Below are 21,858 nucleotides of genomic sequence, written 5' to 3' on the forward strand. Positions count from 1 at the left end.
AGTATTTTGTAGAGTTCTTTGTTTTATGACTATCTGGGATAATCAGGCGAACATAAGGTCAGACCAATGGTCCATCCAGCCCAGTGTCCTGCTTCCAGCAATGGCCAATCCAGGTCACAAGTACCTGGCAAAAACACAGTTACACCATTCTGTGTTACCAATCCCAGGGCAAGACGTGGCTTCCCCCATATCCATCTCAATAACAGGCTATGGACTTTTCCTCCATGAACTTGTCCAAACTTTTTTTTAATCCCAGATACACTTACTGCCATTACCACATCCTCCGGCATCGAGTTCCAGAGCTTAACTATTCTTTGAGTGAAAAAGTATTCCCATGCAATTCATTGAGTGTCCCCTGGTCTTTGTACTTTTTGAATGAGAGAAAAGCTGATTCACCTCCACCCGTTCCACTTCACTCAAGATTTTGTAGACCTCAGTCATATCCCCCTCAGCTGTCTCTCTTCCAGGCTGAAGAGTCCTAACTTCTTTAGCCTTTCCTCTAGCAGTTCCACCTCATCTATCACTTTGGTCGCACTTCTTTGAACCTTTTCTAATTCTTCTATATCTTTTTTTTTTTTTTTTTTGAGATATGGCGACTAGAATTGAAAATGGTACTCCAGGTGAGGTCACATCATGGAGCAGTTCCATCCCCTCTATCACTCTGGTCGCTCTTCTTTTTGAACCTTTTCTAATTCTGCTAAATCTTTTTTTTTTTTTTTTTTTTTTTTTTTGAGATATGGTGAATAGAATCAAGGTGAGGTCACACCATGGATCGATACAGGCATTATAATAATTTTGGTCTTATTTTACTAATGGCCTGCTTGTCCTTGGAGAAAGCGAAGTTAACTGACTTGTAGCAGGTGTTCTCAGAGGACAGCACGCTAAGCATTCTCACATATTCTCCCACCTCCCCGAACAGTTGTATTCCTTTAGCTGTAATATTCTACTGAGGATTCTGCGCCTGCACATTGGGTGGAAAGCACCCTCTCATGCATTGTGGACTGCTACTAGAAGCTTCTACTTGCTATATACGGTTGCAAAGGTTGACGTCACCCAGATGTGAGAATACTTGGCCTGGTGTTCTCTGAGAACACCTGCTACAGGTGAGTAACTTCATTATCATGGGATATAATTTTTTAATGTCATATAATTCAAAGTGGCTTCTGTTTTTATTCAGCTTGATCCCTTAGCTTCATATGATGTCTGTCTTCTTACAGGTCTGCATTTTTGGCAGCTCACATTCCCCTCTTCTTGTATCCCTTCCTGCACACAGTTAGCAAGACTCGCCCCTTTGAGTACCTGCGACTTACTAGCCTTGGAGTAATTGGTAAGAGACAGTAATAGACTTAGCAAATGTATGGGGCAAAATAGCTGATGATTATTATGGGGTTTATGCTGTTTGATATGTCGTTTGATTCCTTTTTTGCAAGCTTATGAATTTAATAGCCTTGCTAGTTGGAGTGTAAAGCTAAGATACCATGGATTTCTGGGTGGGGTTTTGTCATTTCTCCCCTTTTTAAATCTGTGTTCCTATTTTAATCTACATGGGAATATGAATGAATAAGAGGGGGGGAATACCCCCTCCCCATCATTTACTTTGTTCTTAAGAGCCTACTAATTGGTCTGGCATGAGCTTCATATGAAAGAGGTGTACCTGGGTTGTCATGCAGATAAGTCTGCAGCTTCTGTGTAGCAGCCCGAGTGATCACCAGGGCCTGTGCTATGGTTTGTGGTACATAGTAACGTAGTAGATGACGGCAGAAAAAGACCTGCATGGTCCATCCAGTCTGCCCAACAAGATAAACTCGTATGTGTATACCTTACCTTGATTTGTACCTGCCTTTTTCAGGGCACAGACCGTACAAGTCTGCCCAGCAGTATTTCCTGCCTCCCAACCACCAGTCCCGCCTCCCATCACTGGCTCTGGCACAGACCGTATAAGTCTGCCCTCCACTATCCTCGCCTCCCAACCACCAACCTCTCTTCCCCCACCTGCTCCGCCACCCAATTTTGGCTAAGGTTCTGAGGATCCATTCCTACTGCACAGGATTCCTTTATGCATATCCCACGCATGTTTGAATTCCGTTACCGTTTTCATCTCCACCACCTCCCGCGGGAGGGCATTCCAAGCATCCACCACCCTCTCCGTGAAAAAATACTTCCTGACATCTTTTTTGAGTCTGCCCCCCTTCATCTCATTTCATGTCCTCTCGTTCTACCGCCTTCCCGTCTCCGGAAAAGATTTTTTTGCAGATTAATACCTTTCAAGTATTTGAACGTCTGTATCATATCACCCCTGTTCCTCCTTTCCTCCAGGGTATACATGTTCAGGTCAGCAAGTCTCTCATACGTCTCATAACGCAAATCCCATACCATTCTCGTAGCTTTTCTTTGCACCGCTTCCATTTTTTTAACATCCTTCGCAAGGTACGGCTTCCAAAACTGAACACAATACTCCAGGTGGGGCCTCACCAACGACTTGTACAGAGGCATCAACACTTCCTTTCTTCTGCTGATCACACCTCTCTCTATACAGCCTAGCAACCTTCTCGCTACGGCCACCGCCTTGTCACACTGTTTCGTCGCCTTCAGATCCTCGGATACTATCACCCCAAGATCCCTCTCCCCCTCAGTACCTATCAGACTCTCACCGCCTAACACATAAGTCTCTCGTGGGTTTCTACTTCCTAAATGCATCACTTTGCAACTTCCCCCCACCGAGCAGCATCTCCAGATTCTCCCCTCCCTTCCTTTCTCTTCCCCTGTCCGTTATTTGTTCTCTCTTCATTTCCTCCCTGTTCAGCATTTCCCCTCGAACCACTTTTCCTTAGACAGTTGCACAGGGACAGAAATCTAACCCGTACCCTGTACTAAAATAACCCGACTTGTGGTAAGATAACCCAACCTATGCTATCGTTCTGGAAAGGAAAGATATTGGAGATGCACATTTCCCATACCTGACACGGTCCAGTTGATAAAATATTTTTTTTCTACGTTTTGTAAATTGAGCATTTTATTTTTCCGTTCAATTTTGTCCGTGCCTTGTCTTTTTTTTTTTTTTTTAATTTTCCTGTCTTTCCAAAGTCGTCTATTTGCATTTCTTCTTTCTCCATGTGTGCTATCCATCTTCTCTTTGTTCCTATCTGTCCTGTCCAGCACCTCTCTTCTGTGTCCCTGTTCCTGTTTACTCCTTATGGGTCCAGCCCCTCTCCTCAGCTTTCACCCAGTTTCTGGGAAGGATGGAGGGGGGGGCTGCAATCTCTCATGACCCCCCCCCCCTCCAGCTATTACTCAGTGCTGAGAGTAATGGAGTGGTGGTACATTACTAGGGTTCCTGCGATAAGTGTACCACCAGGCCAGCCTACCTTCCTAATCCTATTGTCAGGGGGCAGGGCCTTTGTGAGCTGTAAGCACCTGGGCTGGAAGGCTCTTCTGCCCATATTAGTGTTTTGGTTGCTTGCTGCAAGCCAACAACCGTTGGGCCTGGAGTTGAAGTAAGGCAGTGAAATCTATAGTCTGAAATATTTTGGGTGGCAACTGAGGGGCCAGTCAAAGCAACACTTCACCACTGTATCGCACAACTTCCACCGCACCATCCAGACTTTAAATTAGCAGTATAAGACGGTATAAGACACCAGGTCCTTAAGAAGCCCTCCACCTCCAGCTAGTTTCAGCTACCAGGTAAAACCAACATAATTGATATCATCATTTAACAAATTCTTCTGCACAGGAGTGAAGTCTGAATTATCTACAGGATTGGACATTCCAGTTCTGTATCACTCTGTTTTCCTAACAGTGGTGCTCTCCCCCCTTACAACTTGCCATAATCAAAATTTTAATTTTTGTTTTTGTATTGTCTCGGGAACAGCATACGCTCCTTCCACTACCAAACACTGCTTAAAGCAGGTGGGTTTTTGTGTGTTTAGTAACTACAGGATACAGAGACACTGGTCTTTTTTTTATTTTGGATGCCAAGGACCTTCTTTCAAATAGGGTCAGACGCTTTACAAAATACCACAAAACCTGCAAACCTAAATAACTTACCAGACCATGACAGCCCTAACCCACCTACCTTCTTCTTTGTCTGGAAATGTCTCTAGACAAATTTAAGACTTTTCAAAGACACATTTGATTGGGTTTATATCTCGCCAACTTTTTTTTTTTTTAGCCTCCAGTTGCATGGGGAAGATACTCCCAGCACTAGCCTGCAGAACATATCTCCCCCTCCCCCTTCCCTCCTTACTTTATCCCCCCTCTTTCCTATTGATTCATTGTACTTTGATTTTGCAAACTGCTCAGATGCTCTTCGATGGACGGTGTAGCAAGTGTCTAATAAACTTGAAACTATGAAAAGACAATGCTATAAATATTACACCAGGTCCTTAGAGACCAATATACCTACTAGGAAACTAGAACAAGTTGTATTGTTACAGACACACTCCATCCTTCACCTCAGTCACACCTGCAGAACATGGCGGACTCTCGCATTATACAAATGGAGAATCACAAAAAAAAAAATATGCAGACCAAAACTGAAGTGGAGAAAGCCAGATTCTGTAAACCTTGCAGTACTTGTAAAACAGAAATACATTTTCTCTTGCACATCTCCCAAAGCGAGCATGTCACAATCCTTTAAGTATTAAATAACTTTCTTTTCCACCTTTTGAGCATTTTATTTTCATACCCTCACTTGTGCACCCGCCACTCATACCTACCAATTGCCAGGTCCTCACTCTGTCTCCCAGCCATAATTCCCTGCTTTGCCTCCCAGCATTCTTGTCATCTCTTGCTCTGTTCCCTTCCCCATCTCCTAATTCCAGCCATCTTCTGTTTTCTTTCCCTCCACCCCCAAGTTTTTTTCACAGGGTCCTCCTCTCCATTTAACACGTCTTCTTTCTCCAGGTCTACTATACATTCCTTCTGTGTCCCTGTCTAACCTGTCCAGTATGTTTTGTCCTTACCCTTGCCTTATATTCAGCATCTACCCTCTGTGTCCCTATCCCCTTCCTGCATCTCTTCCTTTCTCCTCCTCACCCCTGTCATCTGATCTCTGTCCCTCCCTACACTCCAGCATCAGTCACTCACACTCTCTCCTGGGTCACTAGCAGCATCAGCAATGGAAGCTGGTGGTCTTGCTTCCTGTATTGTAACTTCCTTTTTTCCACGGGTAGGATATGGTTGAAGGAAAGCACTTGAGTATGGCCGGAGGAAGCCTGCTTGCATTGCTCACACTGCTAGTGACTCGGGGCAAGTTTTAAAGGTGTGCCGGAGGGGGTGGAGGGGAAAGAGATGCAGAACTGTGTTGGGGGTGGAGGCAGTGATCCAAAGGGAAGAGTGACTCTTAAAAGATACACATAGCCTGAACTGAATGGCAGAAGCCATCTTATAGGTTCCAAACAAAAAAAGGTGGAAGATGCCATGAAAAGTTCCAGAGCAGCCAAAGGCTTTGATTTATTCTTCCAATCCAATCTATGATATGGAGTGGAAGAGTGGCTTAGTGGTTAGAGTGGTGGACTTTGGTCCTGGGGAACTGAGTTTGATTCCCACTTCAGGCACAGGCAGCTCCTTGTGACTCTGGACAAGTCACTTAACCCTCCACTGCCCCAGGTACAAATAAGTACCTGTATATAATATGTAAGCCGCTTTGAACCTGCTATGCGTGGGAAAGTGCGGGATACAAATGTAAGAAAAATAAAATATGCTGCTTTATACAGAGTGCGCTGATAAGATATACCTAACACAGGCTGTGTTTCAGCATGCATGCCTTCGTCAGGGGTCCTGTCAGAACAGCATCTGATTCGTACCGTCCTGCCAATCGTGTATAGGGTATGGGCATCAAATGCCCCAAACTTAGAATGAAGGTACTACTACTATTTAGCATTTCTATAGCGCTACAAGGCGTACGCAGCGCTGCACAAACATAGAAGAAAGACAGTCCCTGCTCAAAGAGCTTACAATCTAATAGACAAAAAATAAAGTAAGCAAATCAAATCAATTAATGTGAACGGGAAGGAAGAGAGGAGGGTAGGTGGAGGCGAGTGGTTACAAGTGGTTACGAGTCAAAAGCAATGTTAAAGAGGTGGGCTTTCAGTCTAGATTTAAAGGTGGCCAAGGATGGGGCAAGACGTAGAGGCTCAGGAAGTTTATTCCAGGCGTAGGGTGCAGCGAGACAGAAGGCGCGAAGTCTGGAGTTGGCAGTAGTGGAGAAGGGAACAGATGATAAGGATTTATCCATGGAGCGGAGTGCACGGGAAGGGGTGTAGGGATGGACGAGTGTGGAGAGATACTGGGGAGCAGCAGAGTGAGTACATTTATAGGTTAGTAGAAGTTTGAACAGGATGCGAAAATGGATAGGGAGCCAGTGAAGGGTCTTGAGGAGAGGGGTAGTATGAGTAAAGCGACCCTGGCGGAAGATGAGACAGGCAGCAGAGTTTTGAACCGACTGGAGAGGGGAGAGGTGACTAAGTGGGAGGCCAGCAAGAAGTAGATTGCAGTAGTCTAAACGAGAGGTGACAAGGGTGTAGATGAGGGTTTTGGTAGAGTGCTCGGAAAGAAAGGAGCGGATTTTACGGATGTTGTAAAGAAAGAAACAACAGGTCTTGGCAATCTGCTGGATATGAGCAGAGAAGGAGAGAGAAGAGTCAAAGATGACCCCAAGGTTTTGAGCTGAGGAGACAGGGAGAATGAGAGAGCCATCAACAGAAATAGAAAACGGGGGGAGCGGGGAGGTGGGTTTAGGGGGAAAATGAGAAGCTCGGTTTTGGTCATATTTAACTTCAGGTGGCGTTGAGACATCCAGACAGCAATGTCAGACAAGCACGCTGAAACTTTGGTTTGGATGCAAGGTGAGGTATCAGGGGTAGAAAGGAAGATTTGGGAGTCATCAGCATAGAGATGGTAGGAAAAGCCATGAGATGAGATTAATGAACCAAGGGAAGAAGTGTGTAGATAGAAAAGAGGAGGGGACCAAGAACAGAACCCTGAGGTACGCCGACAGGCAGAGGGATAGAAGTAGAAGAGGATCCACCAGAGTGAACACTAAAGGTGCGGAGGGAGAGATAGGAAGAGAACCAGGAAAGGACAGAGCCCTGGAATCCAAGTGAGGACAGGGTATCGAGAAGTATGCTGTGATCGACAGTGTCAAAAGCAGCGGAAAGATCAAGAAGAATGAGGATGGTTTCTTCTCTCGGAAAGTCGTTGGCTGCCCTGGAACTTTTGTTTGGTTTCTGTTTGTGGAAGGTTTCATTCCCCTTTGTTTTTTTTTTTTATCTGGCAGGTTCCTGCAATTTAGAATTTAGTTGCGTTGTACAAAGGAGGTCCTGGAACATGTAAAATGTACCTAAAGGTCCTAGTTTTAAAAAGAGTTGGAAGCTATTTAGTCATGACAGATTCTGCCATTTTTTTTTTGTTTGTTTCATATGTTTGTTGAAGGTTTTTTCAAAACATAATATACAAAAGCAAACAGTATCAACTATTCATGTCAAAGAAGCATAGAGACCAAAACAACATTATCTGACCATGACAATACCTTTAGACAAATAACACGAAACATAAGGGTAATTAGTGCTATGAGGTTCCTTGACAAAATAGATCTAAGCGAGCCCAAGTCTTTAGGACAGATTTTACCCTGTGATGTTTATGGGCCAAAATTGTTTCATATTTTCTTATTACTCAGACATAACGCCACCATTCATTGTAATTGAGATTCACATTACTTTTCCAATTGGAAACTTAAAGTGCAGAGCGACAGCTAACAGTATATTGAACAGTTTCTTATCTGAGTCTAGAAGAGAGATATTAGGAGAAGAGGCTCGCAAAATCACAACGTCGTAAGTGATTGCCGTAGACTCAGGCAAGTGAAAAATAAGGCACATTTTTGCCCAAATAAGTCGCCAATATGCTCTAACATTTTTACAGAAAAAGACCATATGCGCTAATGATCCATCATTCTCCTGACAAGACCAACATTTGAAGTTGACACTCTTAGTGATCCTTGCTACTCGAGCAGGGGTCCAGTAGGCTCTTTGGAATGTAAAATATGAGGAGTGGGATATAGCTGCGGACTTAGCGGGATTCTGCCATTCTACCGGATGTTTGGATACTAGTGTTTTGGATTGACTATTACTGGATCTATGTTTTATTTGTAAACCACCTTAAATTATTTTAGCCAGTCTGACAGTATATAAGTTTTTAAAAGAACGGAAATGAAATTTATGTGTTTGAATAAGAATATGGTTTCTGACCTAGACGTTTAGGTTTCATTTTAGGTAGGTAAGCAGAGGTAAGGTTTGTTTTTGTGTGTTTTTTTTGCAGTGGTCTAGTGAAGTTTTTTCTAAGTGCGATATTTGTTTCGCCTATGTAGCAGAGGAGGCTCTGGGAGCAGCTTGAGGTATCTTTGTGGTCTGTGTGTGTGGTTCCCGGCAGAAAATGAATATTTTTCTCCCTAGAGATGGATATAATGCACTGCTTCAGAGTGCCTCCTTTTTCACAGCTATTTATCAATTATAGATTAACAGAGATTTGCTTTGCAGCTGTTTGTTTTTATTTTTATGTTGCAGAATGGGTTTATGCAGCTCCGAACAGTTGGAGGTTGTAATAAATTCTCGTTTTATTTTTATAGCTTGGTAGGTTTATTGAGTGCTGTAAATCAGAGCATACTCCTGAATACAAGAGGCTGCCAGTCTTTTCTGCTGTTTTTCATGCTGTTCTTCTAATGTCCCTTTTCTATCATTCTAAACTACAATCCCCTGAGCTTACTGTGCTGTAGAGATACAGCTTTTCAGTGGCAATCCTAGCCGGCATGACACCCGAGGCGGATCGCCGATGTGCCCCCTCCCCGGCGAAATGAACTCCCCCCCCTGGGTGCATGCCGCTGGGGGGGGGAAATGCCGCGGCGCGCGCCTGTCAGCTGAGTTCGCTGACTTTGCTAACTTGCTGCAGCTCCCTCTGCCCCGGAACAGGTTACTTCCTGTTCCAGCCGGGGCAGAGGGAGCTGCAGCGAAGTCAGCGAACTCAGCTGACAGGTGCGCGGCGTGCACCCGGGGCGGACCGCCCCCTCCCTTGGTACGCCACTGCAGCTTTTTATCGTTAGTTTTATATTGGGTGAAAGCGGATTTTGTTTAATCAGAACAACATGAGCAAGAGTAAGAATGCGTCTACTGAAATTGATCATCAAAAGCACTTGGACCTGAGCTGTAACATATCCCATAGGAACAAAATGGTATTTTTCCCCTATGAATCACACTTTTGGTTTGTAGGGTATTTGTGACCTGTGTTGTGCCTGGTACTGTACAAGCATCAAGAGAGAGGCCTACAAAGAAAAATGAAATAGATATTGCTTCTTTCAGAGCTTTCCTGAAAGGCAAAACCGTTGCCTCTTCCTTACCTTTAGTGTACATTTCACAAGGCTGATGACATGGTGCAGAGTGCTCGGAAAATTACTGAGTCATTAAAGCTGTAATCTTTCTTTTTCCAATGTAATTATACTTTTCAGGGGCGCTGGTGAAGACAGATGAGCAAGAAGTCATCAACTTTCTACTTACTACTGAAATTATCCCACTGTGCTTGCGCATCATGGAGTCGGGAAGTGAACTTTCCAAAACGGTACTTTGCTGTTATTTCTCCCTCCTGATTCCGCTGGCCGTCTGAGTGCCTACTTAGGGTAGGAAATGAGGCTAAGAGCATGGAGCCTTTATGCTCAACCTACAAAAGCGTGTATGATATTTTATGGGGAAGTATAAACACCTTTTGTCTTGTGCCTTTGATCGTGGCACGGCCTCATGTTCTTCATATTGCCAACAAGTCAGTGCTTCAGTTTCCTTTTTACTACTACTTAACATTTCTCGAGCGCTACTAGGGTTACGCAGCGCTGTACAGTTTAACAAAAAGAGACAGTCCCTGCTCAAAGAGCTTACAATCTAATAGATAAGAGTGAGACAAATATAGGACAATCAAGCCATTGTGACATCACTGATGAGGTTGGCTCTTAGGCATTGGTGGAATGAGGCATTATGACATCACAATCTCAGCTCTGGTTAAATCACTGCTATATGTAATACTACTACTACTACTTAACATTTCTAGAGCGCTACTAGGGTTACGCAGCACTGTACAGTTTAACAAAAAGGACAGTCCCTGCTCAAAAGAGCTTACAATCTAATGGGCGAAATGTCAAGTTGGAGCAGACTAGGTTTCCTGAATAGAGGTATGGTGGTTAGGTGCCGAAGGCGACATTGAAGAGGTGGGCTTTGAAGATGGGCAGGGAGGGGGCCTGGTGTATGGGCTCAGGGAGTTTATTCCAGGCATGGGGTGAGGTGAGGCAGAAAGGGCGGCGCCTGGAGTTGGCGATGGTGAAGGCTACTGAAAGGAGGGATTTGTCTTGAGAACGGAGGTTCAGGGTAGGAATATAGGGGGAGATGAGGGTAGAGAGGTAAGGAGGGGCTGCAGATCGAGTGTATTTGTAGGTAAGTAGGAGAAGCTTGAACTGTATACGGTGCATGATCGGAAGCCAGTGAAGTGACTTGAGGAGAGGGGTGATATGAGCATATCGGTCCAGGCGGAAGATAAGATGAGCAGCAGAGTTCTGAACGGATTGAAGGGGGGATAGATGTTTAAGTGGGAGGCCAGTGAATAGTAGGTTGCAGTAGTCGAGGCGAGAGGTAATGAGAGAGTGGATGAGAGTTCGGGTGGTGTGCTCAGTGAGGAAAGGGCGAATTTTGCTGATGTTATAGAGGAAGAAGCGACAGGTCTTGGCTGGATATGTGCAGAGAAGGAGGAGTCAAGCAAAATTAAACTTCTTTTTCAAGGTTTCTTTCTTTCCCCACAAGACAAGGTAGGGCATCTTGTGCTTACTGATGTGTACCAGCTTTTCATAGTCTTGTAGTGCATGCTTTACTCCAGACAAGTGGTTGTAAGAACTAAGGCAGTATTGCAGTCCATTGAAAATAGCTTTGTGATCATGAAAACAGGTATACCTGATGGATAAAGCTAAAAGGGTTTTCAATAAACAAGACAAACTCTTGTATTCCTTAAATGATACTGGGAAGAGCTGATGCTGTAATTCATTTACTGTTTTAGATCTCACTTTATCGCCAAAATGCTCAAGGTACTGTACAGTGTAAAATAAGGTGATTAAAATAAAAGTCTAGGTCATAACCCAGTAGACAATAAAAAGCAAGCAGATACAATAATTTAAACTATGAAATATAAAGGAAAGCATCATTTTATCAAATAGCAGACGTAAAATAAAATAACAACTGGGGACCAAATGCATGCTAGAATAGCCAGGTTTCTGTCTAACTCAATCGTTGCCTCATATGAGACTCACTCCATCCCCTTAATCAGATTTTCAGAAAGCTTTTAACAAAGCCATGGGATAGGAGATAGTGTTCCGTTGTGGGTAGGGACAGGTTAAAAAAGAGAAAACAGATTAGGGATAAATGGCCAGCTCTCTCAATATAGGAAAGTGAATAGTGGAGAGCCTCAAGGATCTGTTCTAGGACCAGTGCTTAAGTCCCTGATGGCGAACCTATGACACGCGTGTCAGCACTGACACGCGTAGCCATTTTCGATGACACGCGGCGCCGCCACAGTGTGGTCCGTCCTCGCTCCCGGAAACTAACCTTAAAGCATCCTTTCACGTCGCAGCAGCAGGGCAGGCCACTCCTTCCTTCCGTGTCCCGCCCTCGCCTGACGTAACGTCCGCGAAGGCGGAGCACAGAAGGAAGGAGGAGAGGTCTGCCCTGCTGCTGCTTGCTGCGACGTGAAAGGAGGCTTTAAGGTTAGTTCCGGGCCCGGTAGCGGGTGGAGGGGTGGGCAGCGTTCTCGGGTAGGGGGGGGGGGCCCGAGGGCGGTCCTAGTAGCAGTGATTTTTCTCGAAGTGACACACCACCGAGTTATGCTTGGTTTTTTGGCGAATTTTGACACACCAAGCTCAAAAGGTTGCCCATCACTGGCTTAAGTAAACGACGTTCAGCAGAGACTTTTGTAAGTATTGGGGGAATTGTAACGTCTAAATTTGAAAGTTAAAAGTCCTGCTTTGTTTCAAAATGGGTTTCATGTTGTGTCTTTGTCAGTCAGACTTTCATCGGATTGTGCAGGCTACATTTCTGCAGTGGTTCTCAACGCCAATCCTTGGGGTACACCCAGCCAGTCAGGCTTTCAGGATATCCACAATGAATACGCATGAGATGATTTGCATTCACTGCTTCCTTGCAGAAGTGTAGCCAGACTCAGTATTTTGGATGGGCCCTTCCATGCATACATGCCCCCCCCCCCCCCCCCCCCGCCCCTCCCAACCACACATCACAAATATCTTCCCGGAGGTATTTTTTAAGAACATAAGAGGTGGGGGGGGGGGGGGGGGAGGTTGTGTGTTGTTTTTTTTTTTCCACCTACCCCACATTTTCTCCCTCTCCTCTGCGGCGTCCCGGCATCCGCTCCTGTCTCTGAACTCCATCCCTCCCTGCACCTCCCTCAGCACCTGCAGCCATCCATCTGCCATGTCCTGCTCTCGCTGATGTCATTGCCTGTTCCCTGTCTGGCGGAACGTGGCAGATGGACACCTGCGGGGCCAGCGCAAGCTGCAAGAATGAGTCGCAGCAGGTGCCGAGTACGCCTGTACAGACAACGGGGAGGGAAAGGGTTCAGAGACCAGAGTACAGATGCTGGGATGCCGCGGAGGAGAGGGGGGAAGAGAGCAGTGTGGCATTGCACCCAGGCCCACCCTTAACTATGCCACTGCTTCCTTGGTATAAAATCTTACTTCATGCATATTCATTGTGGATATCTTGAAAACCTGGGTTGAGAAGCACAGGACTATTGTAACATCATTTGTTACATAGTAACAGTTCATCCAGTCTGCCCAACAAGATAAACTCATTTTACATGGTATGTGATACTTTATACCCAAGTTTGGTTTGTCCTTGCCTTTCTCAGGGCACAGAACGTAGAAGTCTGCCCAGTACTCTTCTTGTACCAGGTTCTGAAGATTCTGGAACCCTAAAGAGTTACAAGATTCCGGAATCCCAATTAGTAGCAACATTCCATGTAGAACCCCAAAGAGTAACATAGTAAATGACAGCAGATAAAGACCGGTACAGTCCATCCAGCCTGCCCAACAAGATAAACTCATTTTACATGGTATGCGGTACTTTATACCTGAGTTCGATTTGTCCTTGTCATTCTCAGGGCACAGACAATAGAAGTCTGCCCAGTACTGTCTTGTACTAAAAGTTCTGAAGATTCTGGAATCCTAAAGAGTTACAAGATTCCAGAATCCCAATTAGTAGCAACATTCCATGTAGAACCCCAAAGAGTAACATAGTAACATAGTAAATGACGGCAGATAAAGACCGGTACAGTCCATCCAGCCTGCCCAACAAGATAAACTCATTTTACATGGTATGTGATACTTTATACCTGAGTTCGATTTGTCCTTGCCTTTCTCAGGGCACAGACCGTAGAAGTCTGTCCAGTACTGTTCTTGTACTAGGTTCTGAAGCTAACATCGTTTCAATACATTTAAAAAGATGTCCTTTTCAGCTAGTTCAAAATAAGTTGATTGGCAGCAAAAGGTGGAAGCTTAGTCCCCTCCTTTCTCTGCTGCACTAGCTCCCATTAAATAAGATGATTTTTAAATTGCTTACGTGAATTAAAAGCCCTTAATGGAATCGAAGTAACTGTAGTACTTTGAAAAGTATGCAAGCATTGAGATCACATCAGATCTTTTCCTTGCAATTCTGGAATTTGATTTCAGCCTGGTCTGCCAAATAAATGAACTATAAATTCAATATTAAATTAATGAAGGTAGAACTTTAAAGCTATGGTGAGCAAGTGCAGGTAGAATTTCTTTGAAACAGAACTTCTTGATTTTATATGATGAAGATTATTGCTTGAGGAAGTACAAAAGCAGATTTGTAATACTAATAGGGGAAGAGAGGATTATGTAAGCGAGTTGCTAAACAAATTTCTGCAAATATTTTTGTTCAGTGTTCACAGGGGAGTAACCTGGGATAGCCCCCCCCCCCCCCCCAAAAAAAAAAAAAAAAAAAAAACTTGTTAAAAGGAATGTTTGTTTGTTTGTTGCATTTGTATCCCACATTTTCCCACCTATTTACCTATGTTAATGGGAGACGTCAAGCAATTCAGACCATGAGGAGCTACCAAAACTAAAAGTTGATAAGGCCGTGGGGTCTGACAGGCTACGGCCTAAGGTATTGAGGGAACTTGAAACGTAAACGGTCCCACTCAAGGCATTTTCTGTGCTTCACTGGCATAAGTATGGTCCCAAAGAACTGGAGCTGTGCAAATATGTTCCATCTTTTTGAAAAGGGAAGTAGAAAAGAGGCTGGCTGAGTCTCACCTTGGTAGTGAGTAAATTAATGGAGTTGCTAAAACATAGGGTAGTGCAGTTTCTGATTACAGAATTCAAGGTAGCAACTGATATCGGATAAAATTCATCAATTTCTTTGAATAGCCAGAAGACTGCTAACATAGTAACATAGTAGATGACAGCAGAAAAAGACCTGCACGGTCCACCCAGTCTGCCCTACAAGATAAACTCACATGTGACATTTTTTGTGTATACCTTACCTTGATTTGTACCTGTCTTTTTCAGGGCACAGACCGTTAAAGTCTGCCCAGCACTATCCCTGCCCCCCAACCACCAGCCCCGCCTCCCACCACCGGCTCTGGCACAGACCGTATAAGTCTGCCCAGCACTATCCCGCCTCCCAACCACCAGCCCCGCCTCCCACCACCGGCTCTGGCACAGACCGTATAAGTCTGCCCAGCACTATCCCCGCCTCCCACCACCGGCTGTGGCACAGACCGTATAAATCTGCCCAGCACTATCCCCGCCTCCCAGCCACCAGCCCCGCCTCCCACCACCGGCTCTGGCACAGACCGTATAAGTCTGCCCAGCACTATCCCCGCCTCCCAACCATCAGCCCCGCCTCCGGCTCTGGCACAGACCATATAAGTCTGCCCAGCACTATCCCCGCATCCCAACCATCAGCCCCGCCTCCGGCTCTGGCACAGACCATATAAGTCTGCCCAGCACTATCCCCGCCTCCCAACCATCAGCCCCGCCTCCAGCTCTGGCACAGACCATATAAGTCTGCCCAGCACTATCCCCGCCTCCCAACCATCAGCCCCGCCTCCGGCTCTGGCACAGACCATATAAGTCTGCCCAGCACTAGCCCCACCTCCCACCACCGGCTCTGGCACAGACCGTATAAGTCTGCCAAGCACTAGCCCCGCCTCCCAACCACCTTGGTACTGAGTAAATTAATGGAGTTGCTGCTAAAACATAGGGTAGTGCAGTTTCTGATTACAGAATTCAAGGTAGCAACTGATATCGGACAAAATTCATCAATTTCTTTGGATAGCCAGAAGACTGCTAGACATGGGGAAGCTGTTACTTGCCCTGGGATTGGTAGCATAGAATGTTGCTACAAATTTGGGTTTCTGCCATGTACTTGTGACCTGAATTGTCCACTATTGGAAGCAGGATACTGGACTAGATGGACCATTGGTCTGACCTAGTATGGCTATTGTGTTCTTATTGTCTGGTATTCCAAAATGGTATTTTTAAACAACGTAGAATACAACTTCCATACTGGAATAACAAGCTTCTATAAAGCTATACTTACTAGCAAAAAACGTTTGCTTCAAATTGACATCCTATATAATAAAACGCACCTCCAACGTTCTGAAGCTGACTGTGTGGACGTAAGCCTTGAGACATTCATGCTTCTGTATCCATCTCCTAAAATGATGACGTCTCCCACTTCCGGGTGCGTCAGCAGCGACAGTGCCCAATTACAACGTAGCAGCACGAGCCAACTCCGTCGCGTACCTGTGCTGACGGGGGACCCCAACCCCCGACAGCCGAAGTCCTCGGCTACCACAGCGTTGCTTGCTGAATGATCTGATCAAGTTTCTGTGCATGTGTCTGACATCAGACGCACGCACAGAAACTTGATGATCAGACCATTCAGCAAGCAACACCAGCGCAGACGAGAAGAGGACTTCAGCTATCAGGGGTTGTGGTTTCCCATCAGCACAGGTACGCGGTGGGGGAGGGTTTTCGACAGAGAGGGGGGGGGGGGTCCAGGGGTTAGTAACGTGGAGGGGGAAATCGGAGGGAAGGGGAGTTTGTAACTCGGTGGGAGGGGTGTGAGGGGGCCTTGAACTGGGAGGGAGGGAGGGAGTCGTGTGTCTCGGAGAGGACAGTGGGGGAGGGTGGGGGATTACCTTGCTAGTGCCCGTTTCATTGCCTACCGAAACGGGCCGCCTTTACTAGTGAGTCATAATAATCGTGTCTTTCTGTAATGTTAATCAGTAACTGGCACCTCAAGTCTCCTGATAGAGGGCTTTACAGTCTTTTAGATTTCCCCTATCACTTATAGGAGTCCTTTTCTATCATCAGGTCCCAGTAGGGAAAAAAAAAACTCCAAACTATAAGGAGAAGAACCACCAGTTCTAAAAAATCCCCATTAGACTTGTATACAGTTGTAAGAACCTCCATTCCTGATTTAAAGTCCTAACCTTTGCAGCTGAGCCTTTCAGCTTTTATTAAACCATTTTCCTCATAAGAATAGCCATACTGGGTCAGACCAATGGTCTATCTAGCCCAGTGGCCAATCCAGGTCATAAGTACCTTGCAGAAGCCTCATTTTATCATAGTTAACCTTTCGAAAATTATACTGCTACAGTAGATTTCCTTAGTGACTGCACTCCAGTTAAGTCAGATTTGATCATGCTATTACTGTTTCCCAGCAGACCCAACACCATTACTTCTTGTACCAAGTCCTGCATTCCACTAAGGACTAGAACTAAAATAACTCCCCCTCTTGTCAGTTCTGGACCAGTTGCTCCAAGAAGCAGTCACTTATTACCTCTAGGAATTTTTACCTTCCTAGCGTTCCCTAATGTGGCATTTAACCAGTCAGTATTGGGGTAATGGAAATTGCCCATTACTATTGCCAAATTTTGCTAGCTTTTCTAATTTCTGTTAATCGTCGTCTGTCTGATTGTTCTGGCCTGGCAGTCGGTAGTATAACCCTTTACAGATATTCTTTCCCTTTGTACATGGAATTTCTATCCATAAGGATTCCATGTTGCTGTCTGTTTCATGCAGACTTTTTTATTTTGTTTGACTCAATACTCTCTTTAAAGTACAGTGCAAAGCCCTCCCCCCCCCCCCTCCCCCATAAAAAAAAAAAAAATTTTATATCCTGGTAAGTGTCCCATTGATTCTCATCCTTCCACCTTTTATATCTACCTCTTTATTTAGTGCTCTCTACTGCCTGACTTTTAGGCTTCTAGCATTTTGTATACAGACGTATCAAAATGTGATTTTGTTTTGTTTTGTTTTCCTTGCATCTACAAGCTGCTTAGAAGTTGTCAGGGATAATTTGCAACCTTTGCTCTGTTCTGCTCTTAAACATTCATTGCTTTCTTTCACTATTGTTGAAAACTCTTTATTGGGATTCCCTAAATGTCTTACTACTACTACTATTTAGCATTTTTATAGCGCTACAAAGCGTACGCAGCGCTGCACAAACATAGAAGAAAGAAAGTCCTTGCTCAAAGAGCTTACAATCTAGTAGACAAAAAATAAAGCAAAGCAAACCAATTAATGTGTAGAGGAAAGAGGAGGGTAAGTGGAGGCGAGTGGTTACAAGTCAAAAGCAATGTTAGAGGTCAGCTTTCAATCTAGATTTAAAGATGGTCAAGGATGGGGCAAGACGTAGGGGCTCAGGAAGTCAATTCCAGGCATAGGGTGCAGCGAGACAGAAGGAGCGAAGTCTGGAGTTGGCAGTAGTGGAGAAGGGAACAGATAAGAAGGATTTATCCACGGAGCAGAGTGCACGGGAAGGGGTGTAGGGAAGGACGAGTGTGGAGAGATACAGGGGAGCAGCAGAGTGAGTACATTTATAGGTTAGTAGAAGAAGCTTACAATCTAATAGACAAAAAATAAAGCAAGCAAATCAATTAATGTGTAGAGGAAAGAGAATGTGTTGTTCTAATAGCATCTTTCAAGGATACCTCGCTTTAAAGTATGTGTTCCCAAGTGACTGTCAGCTTCCCTACTACTCGCCCCCTCCCCCTCCCCTCGGTTCTAATTTAAAGCTGCTCTCCGTCTCCTTTTTAAGTTAGTGCCAGTAGTTTGGTTCCATCCCAGTTAAGGAGGAGTATATCCTTTCAGAATAGGCTCCCCCTTTCCTAGAATGTTGCCCAGTTCCTAACAAACCTATATCCTTCCTCCCTGCACCATCATCTCATCCACACATTCAGAGTTCGAAGCTCAATCAATATCCTTCCATCTGCATGAGGTTCGTCAGCTTAGACCTTATTTATTTTGGGTATAAATCGGTTGCGATTGGCGACTCGGGCCCTAGTTTTTTTAGGCTGGATTGTGGGAAGGCTGTGTTCTTGGGTTTACTGAAAGCTTCCCCGCAGCAGTCCACATACCAAGGAACCAGATCCCAAATCCTGCTCTTGTCAGATCAAATACAAGGCAGTACTGCAATACAAATATTGGGGTTGAGTTGGATGGACCATACCAAACCATTGATGAGGGGATTTCACTTATCAGTGGAATATAAAGGTTGGTTTAAGGTTTTGGCATTGACCTTTTAAGGCTAAGGCAAGTCTTCTGTCTCGCACAAAGCTCAACACAGTGATATAAGAGTTAAATCAGTTGTTGCCATTCACCAGAAAGAAACTTTGAACCTTAGTACCTACTATTAAGTCACTTACAGAAATTGAAATGTAGCTGAGCCAAGGATTTTTCCACACAGTATCTGAGCTCAGTTACTCAATCCTTCATTCAGATCCAGGGGAGCAGTGCTCAGTTGATAAAACATTGGATATGGGTGGACAAGTTTGTATCTGAATGTCTATATAATAATATGTATGGTGAAAAGCAATGTTGCTTCCAGAAGAAAAGTTTTAAAAAAGCTAGCTGGCAGGGCTGATTTAAAAAGAAAAAGAAAGCGAGGCCTGGACCAGTGAGCAAAGGGTACAAGTGACAGAGAACAGGCAGGCCAGTAGGATAGAGCACGTCACGGTGCAGCGATTTCACTGTTGCCAAATGAACAGTAGTTCTGTGATTAGATGGAATGGGACACATGAAGGAAATTTAACTTATAAGACTCCTGTCTTTGAAGGGGAGGGTCATATGCAGGAAGCTGACTTACCAGAGTGCAACTTACAGAACTAAGCAGGAATAATCTTACATAGCTGCAGCAGGGGCGTATCTGGACTCTGGCGGTAGGGGGGGCCAAAGCCAGAGGGAGGGGCACATTTTAACCCCCCCCCCCGCCACTGCCAGACCCCCCCCCCCCCCGCCACCAATGACACTCCACCCCCTCCCGCCGCCGCCAACCCTCCCCCGCTGCTGTCACTTACCTTTGCTGGCGGAGGACCCCCAACCCCCCGCCAGCCGAGGTCCTCTCTTCCGTGCAGGATGCAAGTTGAAATGCTTCTTGTTCTTCTGAGTCTGACGTCCTGCACATACAACGCGCAGGACGTCAGACTGAGTTCCAAATTCTGAGTCTGACGTCCTGCACGTTGTACGTGCAGGACATCAGACTCAGAAGAACAGGAAGTGTTGCAACTTGCATCCTGCACGGAAGAGAGGACTTCGGCTGGCGGGGGCTTGGGGTCCCCCGCCAGCAAAGATCGGCGACGGGTTGGTGGCGGGCTTGCGGGAGGGAGGGGGAGGTGGAGAGGGTCGATGGTAGGGGGGTCCAGGGCAAATTCTGCGGGGACCCAGGCCCCTGTGGCCCCACGCAGATACGCCCCTGAGCTGCAGACTGTAGGTATAAACAAATATAGGTGACCACAAGGTAGTGGGGTCAGAAGAGCAAGGATTGGCCCTTTTGTGATCGTCAGAGTTATCAGAACCCACTGTTGGAGTTGCACCTGTTTGCCTGTGGGAAGAGACTGACTATGGCTATGGCCTATATATTTTGGAATAGATTACTAGATTTAGTTTAGAGAAGGATTCTGTTCTCAGAGGCTAGTAACGATGTTGCTGTGTTTGGCCTTATAATCTTTGAGATCCCTGTGGCTTAATTATTGTCTTGTTTGACCTGATTTGTGGATGTTTAGAGGCGTATTTTCAAAGCACTTAGACTTAAAAAGTCACATAGTAACTAACCTATGGAACTTTGTAAATCTGCTTTTTGTGATTAAAGGGAGGTTTGGAATATTTTATTTTGTGGGGTTGGGCTACTTTATTTTTTATTTTTTTTTTATTTATATGTTTCGCTTGTTGTGCGTCAGTTTGGGTGTGTACTGTAGAAACAACTAAGGTGAAGTGACTTGGCCAAGATTGCAGAATTCTCAGGAATGTGGCAATGTTTGTAAAATTTGTCAATTTTAGAAACTAAAGAATTACGAGACCTGCTTACTTTTTATTTTTGTTCTTAAACTTAGGTTGCTACCTTTATTCTGCAGAAGATTCTCTTGGATGACACTGGGCTGGCCTATATCTGTCAGACTTATGAAAGATTTTCTCATGTTGCCATGATTTTGGTATGTGGCTTTCTGTTTCCACTTTGCTTATGAACATAGCTAAAAATCATGCACATTTCCACATTATCATTGTCCTAACTCTTAGCCAATGCTTTTTAATACCACTAGCAGCACTCGCTGTTATTTTAGCCGCTCTTATAACCAGCGCTTGTAATCCATTACTTTGATGGAGGTCAGTTGGTCATAGAACAGGGACATTGCTGTCCCATTTCGGAACACTTTCTGGCAGTGTGCTGTGAACCCAGTCATGTTAAGAACCCAGCAGAAGGGTACGGTATTTATAGATGGCTTTGAGACAATGAGCTACTTACTTACTTTTTTTATTTTGACTGCCTTTTGATTTAACAGGGTAAGATGGTACTACAGCTGTCTAAGGAGCCATCGGCAAGGCTTCTAAAACACGTGGTTCGTTGTTACCTCCGTTTATCTGATAATCCAAGGTAGGTAGCGAGGCCTATGGGGAGGGGGAACCCACAGAAAAAATTTTGCCATGTGAGAGGTTCACGTGAAATGTAGAGCATGAGCATATACTTGCCTGACCATAAAATAAAACACTGGTACTTATGATTTCTTTACACGTTTACCTTTGTATCTTATCTGATGTTTTTGAGTGTGACTGCATTCATTTCCTTTTATCAGAGCTTGTGTGCCGATTATACAAATTGAAAAAGGAGCATCTAGAAAAGAGCAATAAATAATTCCAAAAAGCAAAGACTGTACATTGCACTTGTCTAAACTTAACAAAGAAACATTCTCCAAAAATCTAACCTGTAGTGTTCGTGAAAAACAAAAAGCTAGTGTACGCTTAACGGTGTGACAAAAAGATTTTTCCTTACTTCATTTGCAATCTCAAGTATGTTAGAGAACTGAGTGTGAAAGAACATGGTAAAGCGTCTCCTTCAGGGGATGTATTAAGCATGTGTGTCTGTGTTCGTCTTGTGTCTTTTTGCTTTATGCATACAAACAAATGGACGGAGCCTCCCTAGTGGGTGCTGTTGCATGGGTGAAATGCACCTAAAGGTGAATTTTCATCACCAAACAGGATTGAGTCGGGCATACAAGTAGGTAATGTCATCTGATGACACTAGGACCGAACATCTTTCCCAGGTTGAGAAGTAGTGTAAAGTTCTGCGTGTGCGCAGGTGTTCCCGTGAGCAGTAGCAGTTTTCAATTCTTCAGATGCAAAACCAAAGCTCTGTATTCAGAGCATCTATAATTGCATAAGTAACATCATAGTCATTTTGTTTAACGTGCTCAAATAAGCCTGATCTGAAAAGGCGCTACTTAGCATTTAACTATCTGAATGCA

At 44.7% G+C, this 21,858-nt stretch overlaps 1 protein-coding gene across 1 annotated transcript in view; it reads left to right on the forward strand.

The window, feature by feature from the left end:
* Window positions 1-21,858, forward strand: part of CNOT9 (CCR4-NOT transcription complex subunit 9) — a 41,916-nt gene that overhangs the window by 17,103 nt on the left and 2,955 nt on the right. Inside the window, exons 4-7 of the mRNA XM_030209788.1 lie at window positions 1,218-1,327; window positions 9,494-9,603; window positions 20,452-20,550; window positions 20,899-20,990. Coding sequence (XP_030065648.1) covers window positions 1,218-1,327; window positions 9,494-9,603; window positions 20,452-20,550; window positions 20,899-20,990 — 411 coding nt within the window. The remainder of the gene's footprint in view (window positions 1-1,217; window positions 1,328-9,493; window positions 9,604-20,451; window positions 20,551-20,898; window positions 20,991-21,858) is intronic.

This window comes from Microcaecilia unicolor, chromosome 7, assembly GCF_901765095.1.
Source record: "Microcaecilia unicolor chromosome 7, aMicUni1.1, whole genome shotgun sequence".
NCBI lineage: Eukaryota > Metazoa > Chordata > Amphibia > Gymnophiona > Siphonopidae > Microcaecilia > Microcaecilia unicolor.